General features: G+C 44.8%; 1 protein-coding gene across 1 annotated transcript in view; it reads right to left on the bottom strand.

Annotated features, from left to right (window-relative positions):
- Positions 1-22246, bottom strand: part of CDAN1 (codanin 1) — a 72743-nt gene extending 50497 nt beyond the window's left edge. The window contains exons 1-2 of the mRNA XM_073638855.1: positions 22102-22246; positions 1665-2353 (exon numbers count right to left, since the gene is read on the bottom strand). Coding sequence (XP_073494956.1) covers positions 1665-2353; positions 22102-22182 — 770 coding nt within the window. The 5' untranslated portion in view covers positions 22183-22246. The remainder of the gene's footprint in view (positions 1-1664; positions 2354-22101) is intronic.
- Between the last annotated feature and the right edge of the window lie 2937 nt (positions 22247-25183).

Genomic DNA, 25183 nt, shown 5'->3' with positions numbered 1-25183 from the left:
CCATTGATGATGATGAGCAGACTGCAAGGCCATCGTAGAGGAAAATGTTTTTGTCGGGCTAAAAAACATTATCCCACCATAAAAAGCCGCATTAGCACATTACAAGCCATAAAAACCTTGTACAAAAGAATGAACATAATGCACAGCAATGTCAAAACGATTTGCTATGCATATGTTCTGTTTTTTGTCACTTCTTTTGACTGGTTCAGGCTTAGAAGAAGTAACCGCTCCATTCTTCAGGCGGCTTTCACTTGGAAGCTGCCACTATTTTATATATAGAATGTAGAGGGGGGTGAGAAACCAGTAGTAAAACCACCGCAAAAGACACCACAAAAGTCGATTCAGGAAAAACACCATCAGCGCTTTCCTGAGGTGTCTTCCCCTTCAAAAACTCGGCAGGGAAGCCAGTGTCTAAAAGACGCCATGTGCATATTCCTTTAGAAGACCTCAGAGAAAAGATGATGCCTTCTGAAGTGAAGAGGGAAGGGAAAATAGCCAGCTGCGCTCTGTAGGAAAAGAAGGGAGAATGCGGCCTTGGCCTGTCAGAAGACTCTAGCAGAAACTGCATACTGCCCGGAAGCAGTCAGAAGATGCTCTAAAGATTAGAAAAAATAGCACACAAAATATCAAATGTAAGGTGGGCTCCCAAAAGGGTACGAAAAAAATCTTTAGAAACCAAGATAATGCCGCCAGAGAAGCAGCCATGCCACATTCAAACCAGAGACTAGAGGTGGCAGGAGGGCTGTGACCTTGAAGAAGTCAAATGTGGTCCTTGCATTAAAGCGGTTATCAGGGACTTTAGTTTTATTTTCCTACTGGCTAAGAAGTTACTGGCAGGTGTTACCATCCTAGTATCAGGGCCTGAACCCATAGTACAGTGTCCCCCCCATGCTATTAAAGAGACAATGCATGTAATGGCAGTCAGCTTCTGCACTTGTCTGATGCAGACAAACACACAGAGCTACAGTGACTGGTCGGAAAATGCCAATATTCCGGTCGAACCCAACCTAAAAACAACTTTTTACTACAAATTGCTGCGGATTTGCAGCGAAGTTATTGGCTGCACAATTTTTGCTGGTGAAACATATACAGGTGAAATGTATTTTTCTTTACATTTTATGCAATCAATTGCACCACAAAACTAAGGATCCAACCACTCAAGTGAATCCATCAAAAATGGACTCGCATGTTCAATCATATAACGATAATTGCATGCAGAATGTTTTCCATATAGGGTTATTTTATGTGATACTTTACAATTTCAAAGGTTTTTAACCTTCCAGAAATAAAAAAAACTTTTTCACCTCTAAATTTGTATTAGCATTGTAATGTATAAATCAAGAGCAATTTTGCAGAGAAATCTGATTTGAGATCAACTTGCATGCAACAAATTGACATGTAACGTATGGTGGGCATACCATGGCTCTGTGCAGGAGACGTATATGTAATGCCAAGGATGGGAACCTTCACCAAAGCTTGTTGAATGGTATCCGATGCTTGGCACTAAATACCTGCCTTATTATGCTGTTTACATACACCTGTAAACTTTACAAGGCAGAAGAAATTTGTATTTCTCTTCAACATTAGCTGGTTCTTCACGAGACAACATGGATTACTGCTATATTTTTGTTCTATAACATAAGAGAAATTCTCATTTTTCTTACCTTGAAGACTCGCAGGAAGCTCCCATAGGAGGAAATTCTTCTAAGTTGTTAATATTTAGCTGGACACTATTAGGCGAGGTGCTTGAATTAGCGCTCCCTTGCTTTCCCCTGCGCATACTCCAAGGACTGTTCTCTCCTTGTGCCTCATCTTCCAAGGAGCGTTTACTTGCGTCTTTAGAAACATTGCGATTAGATGTATTGTTCTTTTTTCTGTTCCGTTTAGTTGTTTGTCCTTCCGGAGTGAGCACCAAAAAGTTCCCAAGATTCGGTTTTTGTGCAGATCGCTTTTCATTGTTGTGTTGGGCAGGGCTGCAACTTGAGTTAGGACTAGTTTGAAAACTCGTTCTACTAAAGTTGGGCCTTACCATAAAAGAGGAGTCACTTGGTGCAGAATTGGGAGTCAGGAAACACATATCGGAGGAACCTGAACTATTGGGGGTTTGTGCAAACAGCTGAATTCGGCTTCCTCGATGTCCTGTCGAGTTGTTGGTTCTCTTCTCTGGGTTGGTTCTTTGACTGCCAACACTGGAGGCTTTGGCAATAGTCTTTGAATTTGGGGTTTTGGCTGGGGTAGACGGCCCATAACTCAGAACCTGATTGGTCTGTTCACGCAGAAAATTAAGCAGAAAGGGAACAAAGTCCTTCCGAAGAACGGGAAATGAGGCAAGCGTGGGATCAACATGGCTTTCCTATTAAAAAAACAAGCAGTATATTCATGTTATATAGAACTACAAGTAATAATGAAAAGACAAAAAACTTCTAGAGTGCACCAGTAGTTAAAGGTTATATAAAAAAAAAAAAAAAAAAAAAAAAAAAGGAGTGACACTATTTTTGTATTTATGAGTTTTAAAAAGTTTTTAAAATAATGATTACATCTCACTCGTCAAAGGGGTGTAGTGACATGGTTAATGGGGTGGCTTAGCTAGAATGAGCAGTGGCTTAAGATGCCCCCAAAAAAATGGTCAAGCAAGCAAGTCAACCAGGAGGGTGTGTAAACCTAAGGCCCCCAATATACATTAGACCAATGTCGGCAGGTTCGGCTAACAATCTAATGTGCATGGGGGCCTCCCGATATTCTAGCGAAAATTATGTCAGAGGAGATAAGGATCTGACTTACCCAAATTTTGGACTGCTGATCCTTTTGTTTTCGATGCGATTAGTTGCCACCAAAGGAGTCTGGCAGCGGCCGTCTCATAGAGAACACAGGAGCTCTTGGCCAAGCACTATTGTGTATCGAGCAGTTGGGAGAGATGGCGACCAGTCAAATGATGAGACTTAGTCCGACAGCCATCTACTTTTTTGGGGAGCAAGGAAGAGGCCTTTTGAAAAGTTGTCTTAGGCAGTGTACAGCGGACAGAGATCGGACCGCAATGCTCGGACTGGCCACGGTTCTCCCGACCCAAGCGTGTCAGCTGGATAGAAATATATGAAGCTGTCAAGCTCGAATCATGAGACCCGCCGCCCCAGTCCGAACATGGCGGTCCGATTTATACGGCTGTCTGACTGCACCCTTAGAGTGAGGCTTATCATCCAGCATAAGGCAAGTTTCACACGTCCAGATATTTCCGGTACCGGAAAGAACAGTACCGGAGATATTTGTGTCCATGTGCACCTGCGTGGCACACATGTGCCGCATCAGGATCCCACGTACTGGAGCCTGGGAATCAGTGTACAGTTAGAGCTGTTCCCAAGCGCCGGGTGCTGAACTCTGCCCTCATCATTGTCCCTTGCTCGCGCTGTGATCAGCACGAGCAAGGGACAATGTTGGGAGTAGTAGTCTGCTCCCACAGTGTCCAACTTCCCCGGAGCTGCGCGGAGATCAGGAGCGGTGTAACGTCACTCAGTGCAGGGCACTGCTCGCTGGAGTGGCTCATTCTCCCCGGCATCAGCGGTCGCACGGATTACAGCGGGGGACATCTCTGGACAGGTGAGTATAAGGATTTTATTATTTTATTCTTATTTTTAGAGTTGTACACTGCGGGAGCAAACTACTGCTTCCAACATTGTCCCTTGCTCCTGCTGATCACAGAGCAAGCAAGAGACAATGATGAGGGCAGCGTTCTGCACACGGCGCATGGGAACAGCGCTAGCTGTACCGCTGATTCCCAGACGGTACGGTGTCATCCGTGTGTGTTCAGTGTGAGACATTTTGCAGACATGTCATCGTGTGGACACACGGTCTGTAGAAATGACATGTGCGCAGACCCATAGATTTGAATGGGTCTACGTGTGTCAATGTCTCCAGTAAATGTGGAAAATCATCACATGTACTGTACACACTTACATGTGAAAGAGCCCTAAGCCAGCATGATCAATTTGGAGCCAAGCTGAAGTTCCCAGGATGAGTATTTAATGTTGCAGATTTTCTGCAGCATTTCTGCACCTGTTACTTGCGCTTTTTCATTGTTTTTTTAACTCTGCGGTTTTGGTCTCCTTTTAGTATATTATGACTTAAATAAAACTGCTTTGATTTGGACACGGTTACTTGGCTTAGATAATATTTTATAGACAATGTGGTGTGCCGATTATATGGGTTCTTACTGCATTTGTTGAGGAAAACGCACTACATAAGCTTATGCTTTAGAACCTGCAGACTTTCCTCATCTCATTCAAGTCTATGGGAAAAATCAACTATATATTTACAGCAAGAGAAAAGGATATGTTGCGGATTTCAAAAAAGCACCTCAAGCCTTTTTTTATAACGCTGCGTTGTAAAAAAGAAAAAAAAAGCACAATGGCGTGAGATTTAGAAAAAACCCACAAACTTTGCAGTAAATGTAACAAGCTGTGTTTTTTGCAGCTCCAAAAACTCACCAAATATTCTTTGTGGGAACTCAGCCCAACAAACTATACATTTTCCGTCCAGAAAACACACCATGAAAAACGCTGTGTGTAAAATCGGTTTGTTTTTTTTCTTGGCTAAAAAATCCTGCACTTACTGTGCAGTCTACACTCCAATATAAGACATAGGGCAAACATTTAACACTCTGGAAAAGATCCTAGTTACTTACCGGTAATGGGATTTTACACCACCTGAGAGAGGGTATCCGCTCACCAAGGACAGGAACCTACTGAATAAAAAGGCGGTACCTCTCTTCCGCATCAGTTTTTGTTTCAGAGCATGAGAGGGCCTCCGAAAAATAGGTTAGTACATAACTGCCACCTAAACATTTCTTAATAAAACACCCTAAGAAGTGCACACCATAAGTGATAAAGGGGAGGGAATAAATAGGGAGCTGTCATGGGCTCAGTAAAATCCCGTTACCGGTAAGTAACTAGGATCTTTTCCCCTTCTCCAATGACCGCACCACCTGAGAGATTTAGAGATCAGACACCAGAGGGAGGGATCACCGCTTGCAACACTTTCCTCCCAAAGGACAGATCAGTAGAAGAGGAAAGGTCAAGACGGTAATGCTTGTAAAATGTAGCGGGGGATGACCAAGTTGCCGCCTTACATATGAGGTCGATGGGCACATCCGCCTTCTCAGCCCAGGAAGCAGCTACAGCTCTGGTGGAGTGGGCCTTCAGGTTCTCTGGAACTGGCAGATTGCTAGAAGAGTATGCTAAGCTAATGGTGTCCCTGACCCACCTAGCTATGGTCCCCCTTGTAACCTGAAGCCCTTTCCTAGCCCCCTGAAATGAAATAAGGAGTCACTTTTTCTCCAGGCCTTCGTTACCTCCAAATACTGGACTAATCACACTCTAGATGTTAAGAGGGTAAGTTTTTGCTCCTCCGAATCCCTAGGGTCAGGATAGAAGGAAGGGAGAGTAATTACTTGTGTCCTATGGAATTTGGAGGCTACTTTTGGAAGATAGGCCTGGTCTGGTCTTAAGATTACTCTATCCATATACATCTGAGTGAACGGATGGTTAACTGACAGCGCGTGCAGATCACTAACCCTACGAGCTGACGTTAGAGCTACTAGCAAGGCTGTTTTTAAGGTGAGAATTTTCTCCGAAATTTCCTCTAAGGGCTCAAAGGGAGGCTTGGTTAGAGCTTCGAGAACCAGATTAAGGTCCCAAGGAGGCATCCTTGGAGTAGGAATGGGTCTAGATCTACTGCAAGCTTTAATGAATCTGATGATCCACCTATTCGCTGCCATGTCGCAATTATATAGTGCCCCCAGAGCTGATACTTGTACTGTTAGAACCTTGCTGTTAGGTTTTTTTTCCTTTGCTGGTCACATGACCTTGTTGGCCTATTTAATCCTGCTCCGCCCTTCTGGCTTTGCTGGACTTCATTGTATATCTACTTTCTAGCTAGCCTGTGCTCTGTATCTAACTCTGTTAGTTTGCTTGGTCTACGGACCTCTAGGTTCTATCTATTTTGTTTGTTCGTCTGTCTGCTACTATTTCTGTTAGGAGGTGTCCCATATTCCTCCCAGTCCTTAGTACTTGTAGGGATTCCCTCCCCAAATCTATAGGTCTCCGTACAGACTAGATTAGGACTTTAGCAGGTCTGATCGCAGGATCAGGTTCCCTGTTACATCGTAGGGATTCAGCTGAGTCTTATAGTAGGGACAGATCTCCTCTCTTTCCTTAGCTTTGGTAGCAGAACATAACAGTAAGTCCAGCCTGTAAATTCTCTAAGGAAAGATTTTTTTTTTTGTTCCATCATGGTGTCGGTTCAGGATTTGGCTAAACACCTGCAGGGACTCTCTCTGGAAGTGGCCGAGCTCCGTCAGCACGTGAGTAACTGTCCTGGAGCATATTTCTTGGAGCCTAAGGTATGTTTTCCGGATTTATTTTTTGGTGAACATCGAGAATTTTTTTCATTTAAAAATGCTTGCTTATTGTATTTTCGTTTGAGACCCAAGTCCTCTGGGGATGAATCCCAGCGCGTAGGGTTCATAATGTCACTTTTGCGCAAAGAGCCTCAGGAGTGGGCCTTTTCTTTGCAACCTAGTGATACATGCTTCAGATCAGTGGATAGTTTTTTTTCTGCTTTAGGACTATTATATGATGATCCTGACCGTGTGGCATCAGCTGAGACTGAGTTGAGACGTTTAAAACAAGGATCAGGTAATATGGAAAAATATTGTACACATTTTCGTCGTTGGTCCACTCAAACAGGGTGGAACGATTCTGCTCTGAAAAGTCTATTTCTTGCTGGGCTCAGTGAAAAGGTTAAAGACCTGCTAATTGCTTATCCTACACCTGAGGATTTGCAACAGGCTATGCAATTAGCTATACGGGTGGATAGGAGACTGCGTGCAAGGGTTAATGAGAGCAAATCCTCTGCTATGTCAGTTTCTGGTTATGATAATGTGTGTACTAACAGTGGTGAACCGATGGAGATTGGATCGGTGGCACCTCGCTCTCAAGAAAAACACCGTCGTTTTTCAGAAGGCTTGTGTTTCTATTGCGGGAAATCTGGTCATTTGATTAAAGGCTGTGAGCTTCGTATGAAGAAAGAAAAAAAAATGGTCAGTCATGCCCGTATTGCCTGTTTAAATTCCAAGGGTATATTTTTAGCTGCTTCCACGATTGCTCAGGAAAAATTAATGGAATTTCGGGTGTTTGTTGATTGCGGGTCTACACTGAATGTTATTGATGGGGGATTCGTGGAAAAACTCAATTTAAAACCTGAACCTTTATCATCCCCCATTGCTGTGGTTTCGGTGGATGGTTCCCCTTTGAAGAATATTACTCTCAAGGTCAGTGAATTTCCTCTCACTATTAATGGTGTTCACCATGAGAAATTGGATTTGGTAGTGTTGAATAACTTGCCTTCTCCAGTAATATTGGGTTTGCCCTGGTTAAAATTTCACAATCCTGTACTGGATTGGTCTACCAGTGAAATTAAATCCTGGAGCCATAAATGTTATGACAAGTGTTGTAACGGGCGTATTGCAGCTTTGGATAGGGGAGAATTGCCTGTTCCTATTCAGGATTTTTGGAGAGTTTTTTCTGAGAAAGAATCGCAGGTTTTGCCTCCCCATAGAGACTATGATTGTTCTATTGAATTTGTCCCTGGAGCGACTCTTCCTAAAAGTCGTTTATTTAACCTTACTATTCCTGAGAGGAAGGCTTTGGAGGAATACATACAGACAAGTTTGGCCGCCGGTCACATTAGGCCCTCTAAGTCTCCTGTGGCGGTTGGATTTTTTTTTGTAAAAAAAAAGGACGGCGGTTTACGTCCTTGTCTGGATTTTCGTGAGATTAACAAAATTACGGTACGCAATCCTTACCCACTGCCATTGATTCCTGATCTGTTTAACCAGTTATTGGGGGCCAAGTGGTTCTCTAAAATTGACCTTAAGGGGGCATACAATCTGTTGCGCATGAAGGAGGGTGATGAATGGAAGACTGCTTTTAACACTCCTGTGGGTCATTTTGAGAATCTGGTTATGCCTTTTGGTCTTACTAATGCTCCTGCATTTTTTCAGAATCTGATTAATGACATCCTTAGACCTTTGATCGGTAAAAATGTGGTTGTGTATTTGGATGACATTTTGATTTATTCGCCAGATCTGGAGTCTCATTGGCGGAGCGTGCGTGAGGTATTACAGTTATTAATGGACAATTCGCTTTTTGCTAAGCTGGAGAAATGTGAGTTCGCTGTACAGAGAATTAGTTTTTTGGGCTACATTATCTCCAGCAAAGGTTTTGAGATGGATCCGGTTAAGGTTCAGGCTGTGCAGGAATGGCCTAGGCCTATTGGTTTGAAATCAATACAGAGGTTTTTGGGTTTCGCCAATTACTATAGAAAATTCATAAAAAATTTTTCTAGTATTGTCAAACCTCTGACTGATCTCACCAGGAAAGGTGCTGATGCGGTTCAGTGGTCTTCTGAGGCCATTGAAGCTTTTGTGTATCTCAAGGAGAGGTTCACCTCTGCTCCCATCCTTATGCAGCCTGATGTTACTAGGCCGTTTTTGGTTGAGGTTGATGCTTCCTCTGTGGGGGTTGGCGCAGTATTGTCTCAGGATAACGGGGATGGATTACATCCCTGTGCATTTTTTTCAAAAAAATTTTCGGAGACTGAATTGAATTACGATATTGGTAATCGGGAATTATTGGCTATTAAACTCGCATTTGAACACTGGCGCCACTTCTTGGAAGGTGCGGAATTTCCCGTTCAGGTTCTTACGGATCATAAAAATCTGATATATCTTGACGCTGCCAAGCGCCTGAATGCCCGTCAGGCTAGGTGGGCACTGTTTTTCTCGCGGTTTAATTTCTCCGTTACTTACATCCCTGGTACTAAGAATGTTAAGGCGGATGCCTTGTCTCGCAGTTTTTCTCCCATAGTCGGTGCTGAGAAAGAGGAAAACATTTTACAAGAAGGTGTTGTGATAGCTGCTTTAGACTCCATTTTGGAAGATGAGATTCTTAAAGCTCAGGAGAATGCCCCATCTAACACTCCTCATGGGAGGTTGTTTGTGCCTGGGACCTTTAGGAGAGATTTGTTTGTTGAGTGTCACGAATCTCGGTTGGCAGGTCATCCCGGAATCTCTGAGACCAAGAGACTGGTGGGTCGCAGTTTTTGGTGGCCTGGATGGCAGAAGGAAGTCATTAAGTGGGTGCGCCAATGTACTATATGTGCTAGATCTAAGTCCTCACATACTCCTGCTGCGGGGTTGCTTTGTCCTTTGGAGGTCCCCAGTGCTCCTTGGACACATTTGGCTATGGACTTTATAACTGACCTTCCCCCCTCTGAGGGTTTTACTGTCATCTGGGTGGTCGTGGACCGTTTTAGCAAGATGTGTCACTTGGTTCCCTTCGTCAAACTGCCCTGCGCTAAAACTCTCGCTAAGGCCTTTGTCAAGGAAATTGTCAGACTTCATGGCGTTCCTACTGACATTGTTTCTGATAGGGGTCCTCAGTTCGTGGCTCGTTTTTGGCGTGCCTTTTGTGACAGGTTGGGAATTCATTTGTCGTTTTCGTCCGGATATCATCCTGAATCTAATGGCCAGACAGAAAGGAAAAACCAGGATGTTGAGCAGTTCTTGCGTTGTTTTGTGGCAGACAATCAAGAGGGGTGGTCTGAGTTTCTGCCACTTGCCGAATTTGCTCTGAACAATCATACATCTTCTTCTGCTGGTTGTTCGCCTTTTTTTTTGTTGTTCTGGGAGACATCCGTCGTTTGGGTCGTTCTCCAAGTTGGGATCTGCCGTGCCTGAGGAGGAGAATTTTTCCGGTGATTTGGAAAGAGTTTGGACGGATGTGCGTGGTAATCTTCAGGAGGCCAACAGAAAATCTAAAGACTACTTTGATAGGAAACGACAGGAGGTTTTGTTCGCTGTTGGTGACATGGTTTGGTTGTCCTCTAGGAATCTGCGGTTGAGGATTCCTTCTAAGAAATTGGGTCCCAAGTTTGTAGGGCCCTTTAAGGTGCTTCAGGTTGTCAACCAATCTGCTGTTAGGTTGGAGGTTCCTACCTCCTGGAGAATTAATCCGGTCTTTCATGTCTCTCTGTTAAAAAAAGCTGTTGTGTCGGATGGTGACGCCTCTGCCTCTGTTCCTCCGGTGGTGGAGGACGGGGAATATGAAATTTCTCGCATCCTTGACTCTAGACGGTATAGAGGTAGTTTGCAGTATCTTGTGGCCTGGAAAGGTTTCGGACCCGAGGATAACTCTTGGGTGAGGTCAGATGATGTTTCCGCGTCCAGACTTATCAGAGCGTTTCACAGGAGATTTCCTGATAAGCCTGGTCCTAGGGGATCCGGAGGATCCTCTTAGAAGGGGGGGTACTGTTAGAACCTTGCTGTTAGGTTTTTTTTCCTTTGCTGGTCACATGACCTTGTTGGCCTATTTAATCCTGCTCCGCCCTTCTGGCTTTGCTGGACTTCATTGTATATCTACTTTCTAGCTAGCCTGTGCTCTGTATCTAACTCTGTTAGTTTGCTTGGTCTACGGACCTCTAGGTTCTATCTATTTTGTTTGTTCGTCTGTCTGCTACTATTTCTGTTAGGAGGTGTCCCATATTCCTCCCAGTCCTTAGTACTTGTAGGGATTCCCTCCCCAAATCTATAGGTCTCCGTACAGACTAGATTAGGACTTTAGCAGGTCTGATCGCAGGATCAGGTTCCCTGTTACATCGTAGGGATTCAGCTGAGTCTTATAGTAGGGACAGATCTCCTCTCTTTCCTTAGCTTTGGTAGCAGAACATAACATGTACCTTAAGGGTACTGGTGGCTAACCCCATGCTTAAGCCTTTCTGAAAGAATTCCAGGATGGCACCAATAGGAACCCTCCCTTTGGCGGACTGACCCGAGGTAGACAGAAATTTAGCCCATGTTCTGCCATAGATCCTAGTCGTCACCGGCTTCCTACTCGCCAGTAGAGTAGAGTAGTAACTAGACCTTTCAAAATCCAGGCCGTTAAATGCAGGCCTGATCTTTGGGGATGGAAGACTGGGCCCTGCCTGAGGAGATCTGGGGTGTCCGGAAGAACCCATAGATCCGCTTGGGACATTCTCTTCATCCAAGTGAACCATGGTCTCTTAGGCCAAAACGGGGCGATCAATATGACCCTCGCCTGTTCTTCTCGGATCTTTCTTAGGATAGTAGGGATCAGCATTAGAGGGGGAAAGGCATAGGCCAGGGTAAAGTCCCAAGGAATTTGCAGCGAGTCCACCGCAAACGGCTTCTCTTTTGGATTCAGGGAGCAAAAGATTTTGGTTTTCCGATTGTGTTTGTTCGCAAACAGATCTATCTGAGGTTGTCCCCATCGGCTGACAATCTGCTGGAATACCGCTGGATTCAATTCCCATTCTCCTTGTTTCAAGACGTGTCGACTTAGAAAATCGGCTTTTACGTTCTCCTCTTATATGCAGCGCCGAGAGCGTGAATAGATGACTCTCTGCAAAACGAAGGATCTGATCCGCTACTAACATCAGAGAAAGGGATCTGGTACCCCCCTGATGATTGATGTAGGCGACTGCCGTTCGGTTGTCCGACATTATCCGGATGTGATGACCCTGAAGAGAACTGAACTCTACTAGCGCATTTCTGACTGCCAACAGCTCCCTCATGTTGGAGGAGAGACCCGTCTCGCTGTCCGACCAGAGGCCTTGTATTGAATGATCTCTCAGGTGAGCTCCCCAGCCTTTTGCGCTTGCGTCTGTCGTAATTGTATCGGACACCTGGAAAGACCAAGGAACCCCCAGAGATGGATGAATCCAGTAAATCTACCAGTCCAGCGAGTTGATTACTAAACTTGGAAGGGATATTCTTCCATCCAGGCGACCTCTGAGCAGTTTGTCTGCTGTCAGGATCTCCTGCGGAAGACGTCTGGAATGGAACTGGGCCCACTGAACCGCTGGGATACAAGATGTCATTGTACCCAATAGAGACATTGCATTTCTCAAGGTCATGGATGGATTGCGGATTACGCGTGATATGAGGGAACTGAACTTCAGTTTCTTTTCCTCTGGCAGAAGACAAGTCTGGTTTTCAGAGTCCAAAATGAGACCCAGGAATGATTGAACCTTTTTTGGTTCTAGTCTCAATTTTTCTAAATTTAACATTCAACCCAGGCCATTTAGACTGGCCATGACTTCCGCCAGAACCAGTGCGCGGAGTTGTTTTGATCTGCCCACCACTAAAAAAATCGTCCAGGTAAGGGATGACTAGGATATCTTTCTCCCTTAGATGCGCTGGGACTTCCAGGATAATCTTTGTGAAAACCCTTGGAGCCATGGAGATGCCAAAGGGAAGAGCTGCAAACTGAAAATGCCTTATGTTATTGCCGAACAGTACAGCCACCCTCAGAAACTGTTGGTGTGCAGGAAAGATTGGAACATGGTAGTAAGCGTCCTTCAAATCGAGGACGCACATATAACATTCTGGAAACATTTTTATGGCCAATTTTAGTGATTCCATCTTGAATGGCCTGTAAATCAAATGGTCGTTCAGATTCTTCAAGTTGACAATGGTTCTGAAGGAGCCATCCGGCTTCTTCATTAGGAAGAGAGTTGAGTAAAACCCTCTCCCTTGTTCGGGTACTGGTGTTTCTACTAGAACCCTCTTTACAACCAGAGCGAGTACTTCCTGCTGCAGGGCCATCTGCTCCCTTAGGCCTCTGGGGGCTGAAATCCTGACGGTGTTTCTGGGAATGTTTTTGAACTCCAACTTCAGCCCCCTCCTGATTATCCCTAAAATCCAAGCACTGGACGAGATTTTTTACCAGGCGGGAAGGAAGTGGGACAACCTTCCTCCCACCTGGGGAGGTCCGTCACTTAGGGGCTTTCTTATTCTCGGAGGATGGACCCCCGATCATGAAGCCTCTGTTATTCGGCTTCCTGTCTCTCCAACCACTTTGGTCTCTGGGAAACTTGCTCCGATTGTATTTCCTCTTTCGAAAGGAGCCCTTATATATCGGGGAAAAGACACAGTAGGAAACCCATGTTTCCTGTCCGCGGCCTTATCCAGGATGTCATCCAAGGCCTTCCCGAAAAGAAAGTCCCCTTCGCAAGGGATTGAGCAGAGTGTAGATTTTGACTGCACATCCCCTGGCCAGCTCTTGAGCCATAATGCCCTACGGGCTGCATTAGAAAGATTTGCTGACCCGGCAGCCAGCCTAACTGAATCTGCAAGGAATGCAGCCGCCCCCTGCAAAAGAGGAAGACCCGACAGAATTTTCTCTCTAGAGACATTCCCTTTGATCTGGTCCTCTTAACTGTTGAAGCCAGATCATCATATACCTGGTGGTGCAGATGGCCGCCACTGCCGGTTTCAGAGCCCCTGCTGAGGACTCCCAGGCCTGTTTTAGAAAAGACTCCGCCTTTTTATCAAGCAGATCTTTTAGGGTCCCCAAATCCTCAAAGGGCAGTGTGGATCTTTTGGAGGACTTCGCGATGGCCACATCAATTTTAGGGGTTTTGTCCCACTTAGCTGCATCCTCCTCTTCAAAAGGGTATCTCGGCTTAGAAGAAGGCAGCTGGCCTTTCCTCTCTGTTTTTTTCCATTCCCTATCTAGAAGAGTCTTGATCCTCTTGTTAACTGGGAATGTGCGTCTCCTCTTCTGATCCAAGCCCCCGAACATGACGTCCTGAACTGTTCTGGGAGCTTTGGTATCTGCAATACCCATAGTCACTCTAATAGCCTTGACCAATCTTTCAGTATTGTCCACCGAAAAACAAGGCCTACCCCCTCCATCATCATCCGAAGATTCTGATGAAGACGATGAAGAGAGGTCAGAGGGGGAAGGATATTCCCTCATGAAACGGGACTCTGCTGATTTCTCCAAGTCTGAGGAAACCAGTTTCTGCTTCTTCCTCTCACGAGATGTCAAGTTCTTTAAGGAATCCATGACGTCCGTCTGGATTAAGGTTTTTAAATCCATAGAAAAACTAGGGGACTCCTCTGCTATAGTTTTCTGGATACAGCCAGAGGAAAGGTTCTTAGCGTAGGAGATGGGAAGGCTAACTTTACATAATGCACACTTTTTATTCTTATTCTTGGAACTACTCTTTTTTGGTTCCTAATAACCAGAAAGAAATGAAAGGAGAGAAAAGAGAAAAAAAACAGAAGAGCACATTACTAAGGTGAACTTTCTCACCACACTGCCATTCAGACTAGGGTACCGGGGTCCGGAGGCAGTGGTTGCTGTTCACATGAACATCTGGCGGAGGTGGATTCACGAGATTTCTTTTGACCGGTTCTGCCGGTACTCGTACGACCCCCACTACTGTGGCTCTGATGATGGAAAGACTCCCGTTGCTCCGGTTGTCTCACATTTTGCTTGAGCTGTTTACGCTGCTTAGGCACCTGTGGCTGCTGCTGTTCCTCCTGCGGCGGTGACAGCTGCTGCCCAGGTGACTGCGGCTCCTCACTCATGATGACGGGGATGCAGACACCGCCATCTCGACTGCTTTCCATCTTTTTAAAGCATAAGGGGGCTCCACCTCCTTTGGGCCCCTCCCCTTCTGGCAGCAGTGTGCTCTCTCTTTTTGTCGTTAAATTTAATCTTATAGTTTTTTTTTTTTTTTTGTTGGTTTTTTTTTTTTAACATGCCAGCTGGCATGCTACGCCGCAGGATCCGTCCTGCGCGTGCGCAGCCCAGTGGCTCCCGGCACGCTTGCAAACGGGGATGTCCTGGAAATCGCACCCCGCGCAAGCGCAGACCCGGGCTTCCGGCGCACTCGTGCTAGGGCACGACACGACCCCGCACGTGCGCAGCCCAGACTTTCGACGCGCTACGTCACTAGGCGCGACGCGACCCTGCACGTGCGCAGCTCGGAAGGCCTGCCGGCGCGCCCAGCCACGGCCACCGTGCGTAGACCCGGCCGCAGGACCCAGCGCACGCGGGAGAGGACCCCGGAAGGCACCCTGCCCCCCCCGCACGCAGACCCAGGTACCAGCAAGATGGGGCTGGGAACAGAGGACCTATCTGCTGCTTCTTCACGGCCTCCAGGCCGCATCGATCCCGGGATCCAACTCCAGATCCCACGAACAGGTAGGCGAGACACCACCTAGAGAGGCTCCCATCAAGGACAGGAACCAAAACTGATGCAGAAGAGAGGTACCGCCTTTTTCTTCAGTAGGTTCCTGTCCTTGGTGGGCGGATACCCTCTCTCAGGTGGTGCTGTCATGGAAGAAGGGGAAAAGGAGCAATTATTCTTTTATTTACTTTCAATTTTCCTCATCACCTTCCGAGACATAACTTTTTTTAACAAAACTTTTTCCAGCTTTTTTTTGGACGTGACCCCAATAAAAAAAAAAAAAAAAAAAAAAAAACAGAACATGGTGATACTAAATATATTCATTTTTTATTAACTTATTTTGTGAAAAGGAAGTAATTTAAACTTTTTTTCAATTTTGTTTTTTCATAAACATAATTAATCGTTGCTTTTTATTTATTTTTTTACATGCACCACAATTGCATCACGGGGACTAATGGGTCAAGGAAGAAATGCCCTTTCCTCTCCAGTATCCAACCACTAAAATACTTCCATCACAACTCCGACTACAGCAGATAAACTCAGGTGCCTGCTATGTAAGAGAGCAGCAACTACTGTGTATGGAGTGGACTTAGCTCCTGAAGTTGGTCCATACTTGTGCAGTGGATGTTCTGGAATGGTTTTTTTAGGGTGTCTTGGTGCTATTTTTGGTATAATCCGCAATTTTTTTTAAACGCAAAAGGGTCTCAACTATGGTAGTTGACAAATTGGAAAAAACTGCAAGAGAGAAAAGAAAAATGAAGCTGTAATCCCCTCCCTCCCCAACACCCCCAAAATCTTAAGGGTGTGTTTTTCAGGAGTTTTTCAAGCAGAAACTCTCCAATCAAAATCTGTGCTTCTTTAACCCCTTTACCCCGAAGGCTGTTTGCATCTTATTGACCAGGCCAATTTTTACAATTCTGACCACTGTCACTTTATGTGGTAATACCTCTGGAACGCTTCAACAGATCCCACTAATTCTGAGACTGTTTTATCGTGACATATTGTACTTCATGATAGTGGTAAAATTTCTTCGATATCACTTGCGTTTATTTGTGAAAAAAAATGGAAATTTGGTTAAAAGTTTGAAAATTTAGCAATTTTCAAACTTTGAATTCTTATGCCCTTAAATCAGAGAGATATGTCACACAAAATGGTTAATAAATAACATTTACCACATGACTACTTTACATCAGCACAATTTTTGAAACAAATTAATTTTTGTTAGGAAGCTATAAGGGTTAAAAGTTGACCACCGATTTCTCATTTTTCCAACAACATTTACAAAACCATTTTTCTAAGGAACACATCACATTTGAAGTGACTGATGGGTCTATATGACGGAAAATACCCAAAAGTGACACCATTCTAAAAACTGCATCCCTCAAGATGCTCAAAACCAGGGCTGTAGAGTCGGTAAGTCAAAACCTCCGACTCCACAATTTCCATGACTCCCTCATACATGGCTCATGTTTAAGTGATAGATTTACTGCAGAACAGATTCATCTCGGTAAAAGTCTAGACCCTTAGATCAGGAATAGGACAGACATTTATAGGACATTTCATAACTTTCCCAAATTCTTAGGAAAAAATATTCCCCACAAACTGCATTGAACTACTGTACCCAATTTATTATATATTTTAGGAGTTGGAGTCGGTCCATTTTATATCGATAACGACGCCGACTCCACAGCCCTGCTCAAAACCACAATCAAGAAGTTTACTAACCCTTCAGGTACTTCACAGGGATTTTTGGGATGTGGAAGAAAAAAAATGAACATTTAACTTTTTTCACAAAAATTTTACTTTAGATCCAAATTGTCTCTTCAGAGAGGAAGAGAACTAGAACTCTTGTGCCACCTATAGAAAGTAGCAATCCTAAAAGTCAATATTAAGTCTTTAACGAGCCTTGTTACATGACTTAGGATATAAGCCAGAACAAGAAACTCAATTTGCAGACTGTGTTTCAGGGTACTGCCCCTCATCAGTGCAAAGTGTGAGTTCTGGTTTGGCTGGATGAGAGCTGTCAGACAGGTAATCTAAGAGGTAACGTTTCTCCTTGCGGAGAATGACATGTTAAGCATGTCGAGGTGAGGAGACTTTTTAAGCTGCAATGCTCCTCTGGAAAATATGAAAATTGTCTCTTCAGAGAGGAAGAGAACTAGAACTCTAGTGCTACCTATAGGAAGTAGCAATTCTAAAAGTCAATACTGACCCTTTAACGAGCCTTGTCACGTCTGCAAATTGAGTTTCTGGTTCTGGCTTTTATGCTAAGTCATGTGACAAGGCTTGTTAAAGGGTCAATATTGACTCTTAGGATTGCTACTTCCTATACGTGGCATTAGAGTTCTTTAGATCCAAAAAAATTGATATTTTCGCAAGGGTACCAAAATTTGTTGTGCAGTTTCTCCTGAGTACGCGGAAAACCGATATGTGGTCGAAAACTACTTTTGAAACACATGGAAGGTTCAGAAGGGAAGGAGCACCATATTGGAGTTCATATTTTGCTGGACTGGTTTGAGGTGCAATGTCACATTGGCAGAGCCCCTAAGGTGCCAAAACAGCAGAATCCCCCCCATAACAGACCCCATTTTACAAACTACACCTCTCAATGAATTCATCTAGGGGTGCAGTGAGCAAGTTGACACCATATGTGCCTCAAAGAATTTTACACCATTGGGCTGTGAATAAAGAATAATTACATTTTTACCACCAAACTTTTTTTTTACCCCCAGATTTAACATTTTCGAAATGGGTAAAAATGGCACCAAAATGTGTCCCACAATTTCTGTTGAATGTAGAAATACCACATATGTGGCTGTACAGTACTGCTTAGAGCGGCGAGACTCCGGAGGGAATGAGCGCTATTTGCCTCCTGGAGCGCAGATTTTCCTAGAATAGTATGCAGACTCCATATACAGAGACCCGAAGTACTAGAAGAGCAGAATCCCCCTCAAGTGACCCCAGTTTGGAAATTATACCCCTTTGGGAATTTATCTACAGGTGTGGGGAGGATTTTTAACTATATGGGTGTTTTTCAGAAACAAGCAGCAGCGGATGTTGCCGAGTGAAAATTGCAAACTACCGCTGTAGTGCTCAGTACGTTATGCCCAGCTCGTGCTTCTGGAGACATGCACCCGTAAATTAGGCAGACTCTCATTGCTACAGGAATGCCAAACATGTGGACGCCAACTGCGCTTTAGGCACGCTGCGGGTCTCAGAAGGGAGGGGGGAATTTGGATTTGGAAGCAAAAAATTTGCTCAATTTCTTAATGGGGGAAAGGGCCATTTCGCTTTTCCAGAACCTTTGTGCTACAATAATATGCAAGCACCCTATATTTCCGTTAATAGATGACAAACCCGAGGGGGGACTTGCTTTTTGTGTGGATTGAGTCGAAGTTTTGTGATCCAAAATGTTATGTAAAATTTTGTCATTTATCTTAAGCTCTACGTTGAGCACTGATATCGGGGTTTCCATTCAAATCTCTGAGTGACGTAATCCAGATGAAACCCCCGAGGGATCCATTCACTATAACGAGGCAGCAGAGTTACTCTGAACTCCGTCTGGCCGCTGATCAGCGTTGTCCGTTTTTCAGAGGTGCACAATACTGTGGGAGACTGCGCTTTTATGCACCCCTAAAAAGACGGACACCGCCGGGATCATATGCCAGACAGCGTCCACAGTGCCTCCATCTGCCTCATTACAGGGAATCCTCCGCTGGGGATTCCGTCTGAATCACGTATTCCAGAGATTTACACGGTAACCCCGATGTAAGCGCTCAGCGCAGGATAAATGTGAGCCGAGCCATACTGCGATCTTTGGGAGGCAGAATGAAAAAAAAATCAACAGCAGGTGAAGAATGCTCAACAAATTCAACTACCCCCTTTTCACATAAAAATGTTTTATGGTGTCACATAGATCTTGCATTGGTGCCCTTATACCTTGTATTGTTCATGATTGTAAGGCTGAACTTTGGTATCCTGAAAAATGCAGCAAAAACTGCAGTAAAACCTACTTTTAGGCTGCAGCTTTTTAAAAACCAATAGTCCATGTTTTGGCTGCAGAAAAAAACAGCAAAAAGGCAATGTGTGAACATAGCCCAAAAACTATGAGATTTCAGAAATCTCATGCACACGCTTGTTTTTTTTTTCCCTAACTGAGTTGGAAAACTTCTGCATGTCACTTCTTTCAGTGTTTTTGCAGAGTTTTTTTCACCCATAGAAAGTAATAGCTAACTGCAAAAATTCTGCTATCAGTTTTTGCAGGGATTGTCCCAAGTTTAAACCATAATGTCTTGGTCGCCACACCTGAGAATGGCAGCTATTATTAGTACAGTTAAATTAAATTAAGTGATAAGTGTCTTAACCCCTTAACCCCTGTGCGATGTTCCGTTTTTTCTCCCCTTCTTCCAAGAGCCCTAACTTTTTATATTTTTCTGTTAATATAGCCGTATGAGGGCTTGTGTTTTGAGGGCCAAGTTGTACTTTTGAATGACACCATTGATTTTACCATATCGTGTACTGGAAAACGGGAAAAAAATTCCAAGCGCGGTGAAATTGCAAAAAAAGTGCAATTCCACAATTTTTTAATTTTATTTACCATGTTCACTAAATGCTAAAAATGACCTGCCAATATGATTCCTTAGGTCAGTACAAGTTCACACATACCAAACATGTATAGGTTCTTTTTTATTTTAGCGGTGAAAAAAAAATCCAAGTTGTTAAGGAATAAAAATAAAGCATTTTCATTTTTCGGGATCTGGGGTTTATTTTTTTGCGCACTGAGCTGATGTTTTTATTCATACCATTTTGGGATAGATACAATGCTTTGATCACCCATTACTGCATTTAATTACAATGTAGCGGCGGCCAAAAAAGTCTGGCATTTTGATTGCTTTTCTTGTTACGCCGTCTACCGATCAGATTTACTTACCACATTTTTCGGACCATAAGACACACACCAAATTTTGGGGAGGAAAATATAAAAAAATATTTTTTATAAGATGGGGGTCCATCTTATAGTCTGAATAGGTACGGTATCTTACCTGGGGGGCAGTGGAGCAAGGGTGACAGGAGGCAGGGTCCCTCAGGAAGTCGGCAGCTGCAGCAGAAGAGGTCAGATGCTGTGGAACCTGTGCCTGGTTGAGGGCCTTAGCCTGGCCGGTTCCTGGGCCGGGCTGCAGCTGGTGCCGGGCAGCGAAGTAGAGCGGCCTGCGCAGGTTTCCGGTGTACACAGCCATCTTCCTAGAGCTGTGATCTACAGGAAAATGGCCGCCGAAGCTACCGGTCTGCGCATGCGCCAGCGGCCATTTTCCTGTAGATCACAGCTCTAGGAAGATGTCTGCACACACTGGAAACCTGCACAGGCCGCACTGCTTCGCCGCCCGACCCCAGCCCCGGCCAGGCACAGGTCCCAGCAGCTCTGCCTCACCTTTGCTGCCACTGCTACCACCACCGCGTTCCTGGAGGGCCCTGCGATCCCACTTCACCACCACCGCAGGTAACGTTCGGACCATAAGACACACACCCCATTTTCCTCCCAAATAATGGGGAAAAAAGTGCGTCTTATGGTCCGAAAAATAAGGTACTTTATATTTTGATATTGCGTCCAGAAATGTCCGATCTACCAAATGTGTTTTAATTTTGAATGGGGCAAAAGGGAGTGATTTGAACCTGTGTTTTTTTATCTTTTAATATTTTTAAAACATTTTTGTTCTATTTTTTTACTGGCTTCAACAGTCCCCTTAGGACAAGGAGGTCAAACTCAAATACACAGAGGGACAAAATTAAAAATTTGACAAAGTCGTGGGCCAATCTTGATATTAAAAACATGACTACAATTGAGGACGTTTTTCCTCATTATTCCTTACAGTATAATGGGCCCCACATAGTCCTCCACGCAGTATAATGGGCCCCACATAGTCCTCCACGCAGTAGAATGGGCCCCACATAGTCCTCCATAAAGTATAACTAACTACCCCATATTAAAAAAATAAAATACATCTCCCCAGTCCCCTGCTGCTCCGGTCAGGATGCCAATACAGTTGAAAGTGCAAAGCCGGTGGGGAGCTGTGCCAGCTTCGCGGGTCAAATTTGGCCCAGGGGCCAAAGTTTTACACGTGTACCTTAGGAGACTTGAAGCTGTGATTGTCCGATTGCCTGTGCTACACATATAAGTGCTTTAGCCCTGCCTTGTATAGCAGAAATCACAATCACCTACGAACACTGGGGTTCATAGAAGATTTACAATGACAGGCACGGGGGTCTTCAGCAGACCCCCGGCTGTCATGGCAACCCATCGGCGCCCCGTGATCACGTAACAGAGGCGCCGATGGGCGGGTCTTCTGACACACTTCAGGTTACTGCGTGTTAAATGCCGCTGTCAGAGATTGAAAGCGACATTTAACTTAACAGACGCACTTGGATCACAAATCCACCCGCAGCTGTTAGGGGCACATGACAGCGGATCCTCATGATGCATTTACCTGTCCTCACCGTCCATTATTCCTGTATTTCAGACCCCAGGACTCGGAGTCAGACCCCCCCATCCCGGCCCAGGACTCGGCCCTTCTTGCACTTGGGGAAAGGTCTGCCCATTGTGATCACAAACATTATGTACAGGGCGAGTAGCCGGCAGTTTTGGGGGCCCCACTATCCGGGGTCGATAATAGTTTGGGCCCCCTATGCTCCAGAGCCCCTCAGTGACTGTAACCCTTGAACCTACTATAATTCCCCCCAGCTGGTGTGCCTGCTGCCATGGTGACCGTCACCAAGGAGATGCAGCCCTATAGACCCCAGCAGTCCCATGTGAGGTGACCGGTGGGATTTTATATTGGGGGGTGGGGGGGGTCTCTACTTGGCAGGAGGGGGTCACACACACCAGCTTATACCGCAGACACAGGAGCGAGCAGCCTCCATAGACTTGTACACAGCCGCAGCTGGCGCTAACTCCTGAGGTAAAACTCTCTACACTCACAGCACGGGCACATAAAGGCCGCGCCCCTCCACAGAGGCCACAGATAACGGCAGACGTGTACGGCCGGGCTCTACCTGCGTCGTGTGCGTCACCCAGCGCAGCACCGCGTCCACCGTCACCCGCTCCTGCAGCAGCAGCTCCAGAACGGCCGCCATTCCGTGTCTCGCGCGCCATCCACTGACGTCACGCACAGGGCGGGGTTAGGTACACGTGTGAGGAGACGGGAAGGGGCGGGGTCTAGGCTGTGCGCTGGTCACATGTGGGCGTGGCTTCATGTAGAACGGTCTATATAATCTCCCGCGCTCTCAGGAGGATGACAGAGTAGATGGGCGGAGCTGCAACTTTGCGCGACTCGTGTTTTAATTTTATTTCATGTTGATCAGTGATTATTTTGTGTTTTTGTTTTTTTTTTTTTTGTATATAAACTTTATAAATTTAGTCCCACCCCCTTTAAATATAAGGGAAATGTCTGCTACTTGGACAACACTTTCTGATAGTATGTACAGTCATGGCCAAAAGTTTTGAGAATGACATCAAAATTATATTTTCACATGATCTGCTGGCCTCTGGTTTTTATTAGTGTTTGTCTGATGTTTATATCACATACAGAAATATAATTGCAATCATATTATGAGTACCAATAGGTTATATTGACAGTTAGAATGAGTTAATGCAGCAAGTCAATATTTGCAGTGTTGCCCCTTCTTCTTCAAGACCTCTGTAATTCTCCCTGGCATGCTCTCAATCAACTTTTGGACCAAATCCTGACTGATAGCAGTCCATTCTTGCATAATCAATGCTTGCATTTTGCCAGAATTTGTTGGTTTTTGTTTGTCCACCCGTCTCTTGATGATTGACCACAAGTTCTCAATGGGATTAAGATCTGGGGAGTTTCCAGGCCATGGACCCAAAATCTCTATGTTTTGTTCCATGAGCCATTTAGTGATCACCTTTGCTTTATGGCAAGGTGCTCCATCATGCTGGAAAAGGCATTGTTGGGCGCCAAACTGCTCTTGGACGGTTGGGAGAAGTTGCTCTTGGAGGACATTCTGGTACCATTCTTTATTCATGGCTGTGTTTTTAGGCAAGACTGTGAGTGAGCCGATTCCCTTGGCTGAGAAGCAACCCCACACATGAATGGTTTCAGGATGCTTTACAGTTGGCATGAGACAAGACTGGTGGTAGCGCTCACCTCTTCTTCTCCAAATAAGCTGTTTTCCAGATGTCCCAAACAATCGAAAAGGGGATTCATCAGAGAAAATGACTTTGCCCCAGTCCTCAGCAGTCCACTCCCTGTACCTTTTGCAGAATATCAGTCGGTCCCTGATGTTTTTTCTGGAGAGAAGAGGCTTCTTTGCTGCCCTCCTTGAAACCAGCCCTTGCTCAAAGAGTCTCCACCTCATAGTGCATGCAGAAGCACTCACACCAGCCTGCTGCCATTCCTGAGCAAGCTCGGCACTGCTGGTAGTCCGATCCCGCAGCTGAAACAGTTTTAAGATACAGTCCTGGAGCTTGCTGGTCTTTCTTGGGCGCCCTGGAGCCTTTTTGACAACAATGGAAGCTCTCTCCTTGAAGTTCTTGATGATGCGATAGATTGTTGACTGAGGTGCAATCTTTGTAGCTGCAATACTCTTCCCTGTTAGGCCATTTTTGTGCAGTGCAATGATGGCTGCACGTGTTTCTTTAGAGATAACCATGGTTAACTGAAGAGAAACAATGATACCAAGAACCAGCCTCCTTTTAAAGTGTCCAGTGATGTCATTCTTACTTAATCATGACTGATTGATCCATTAACACAGGTGTGGGTGTTGATGAGGACAGGGCTGGCGATCAATCACTAAAACGATGTTAGCTGCTCCTTTTAAGGCAGGACTGCAATGATGTTGAAATGTGATTTGGGGGTTAAAGTTCATTTTCTGGGCAAATATTGACTTTGCAAGTACAGTAATTGCTGTTAAGCTGATCACTCTTTGACATTCAGGAGTATATGCAAATTGCCATTAGAAAAAATGAAGCAGTAAACTTTGGAAAAATTACTATTTGTCTCATTCTCAATACTTTTGGCCATGACTGTAGTCTCCCATCTGAAAAAAAAAAAATAACCCTAATATTTGGGGCTGGTGCTCACGTGACATTAGAATGCCACATGAGCACTGCGACCAATCACCAGCCATTGATAGATAGCAGCGCTCACACTTTCCTCAGACGTCTAGAAGTCCGAGCACTGCAGCCCATCAGTGCCTGCTGTTATACTGCATGAGCGCTGCAGACAGTCAGCAGCCATTGATGGAACTTCCCTAATACTTAACACTAGTGCTAGCGTCATGTGACAACAGTATGCCACGTGAGCGCTGCAGCCAATCTGCCGCCATTGATAGACCGCAGCGCTCAGACTTCTGATGGGAGTGTGAGCGCTACAGTCCATCAGGGTCTGCTGATCGGCTGCAGCGCTCATCTGGCAGAACAATGTTATGTGAGCACCCCACAGCCGCTAAGAAGAGAGAACATAAGGGTTTTGTTTTAATTATTTTACACTAGAGGTTCCAGCGTTTATGAAGGTAGTGTTCAACTAGAACAATTACAAGGGGAAAGAAAAATTAGTACTAAGACTTATTCTGATTCAGAAAACTGGCAAATGCTGGGGTCAGGAGGTCAAGAAATGCAAAATTTATAAAGAATTCCAGATGCATGAATTTTTATACAAAAATATACGTACGTTAACGAACACAAAAATGTCCTCCAAGATGCACATATTCTTATTCTGGGGCTACATGTTGATTTTTGATCACGACACATTTCACTGCTACATTGCGCAATACAAGCGAATGGGGTTGCATTGTGATCCTGATGGTACTGTGCAAGCAAGTTGCAAAAAAAAAAAAAAAAGCTGGCACAGCGGTACTTCTTGAGATTTTAGCAAATAAAAAAAAAAAACACCACCCACTCGCGCTATACAATTGCTATAAGAAATTCAGCTGCTGGTAGTAGAGCAGGTTTCGTGTGATCACCTGCCTGTGGGAATACATGTAGTGAATGGAGTATATACTACCGCGTTCGCAGACGTAAAAAATAAATGTCTGAAAGAACCTAGAACACCAGGGTAAACATATGTCAGGAGTAATCCGGATAATGCCGTAATAGACCTACCTACAATAG

This window comes from Phyllobates terribilis, unplaced genomic scaffold (genome assembly GCF_046119375.1).
Source record: "Phyllobates terribilis strain yellow unplaced genomic scaffold, ASM4611937v1 Scaffold_7__3_contigs__length_470593459, whole genome shotgun sequence".
Taxonomy (NCBI): Eukaryota; Metazoa; Chordata; class Amphibia; order Anura; family Dendrobatidae; genus Phyllobates; species Phyllobates terribilis.
This window is presented reverse-complemented; position numbering and strand designations above follow the sequence as displayed.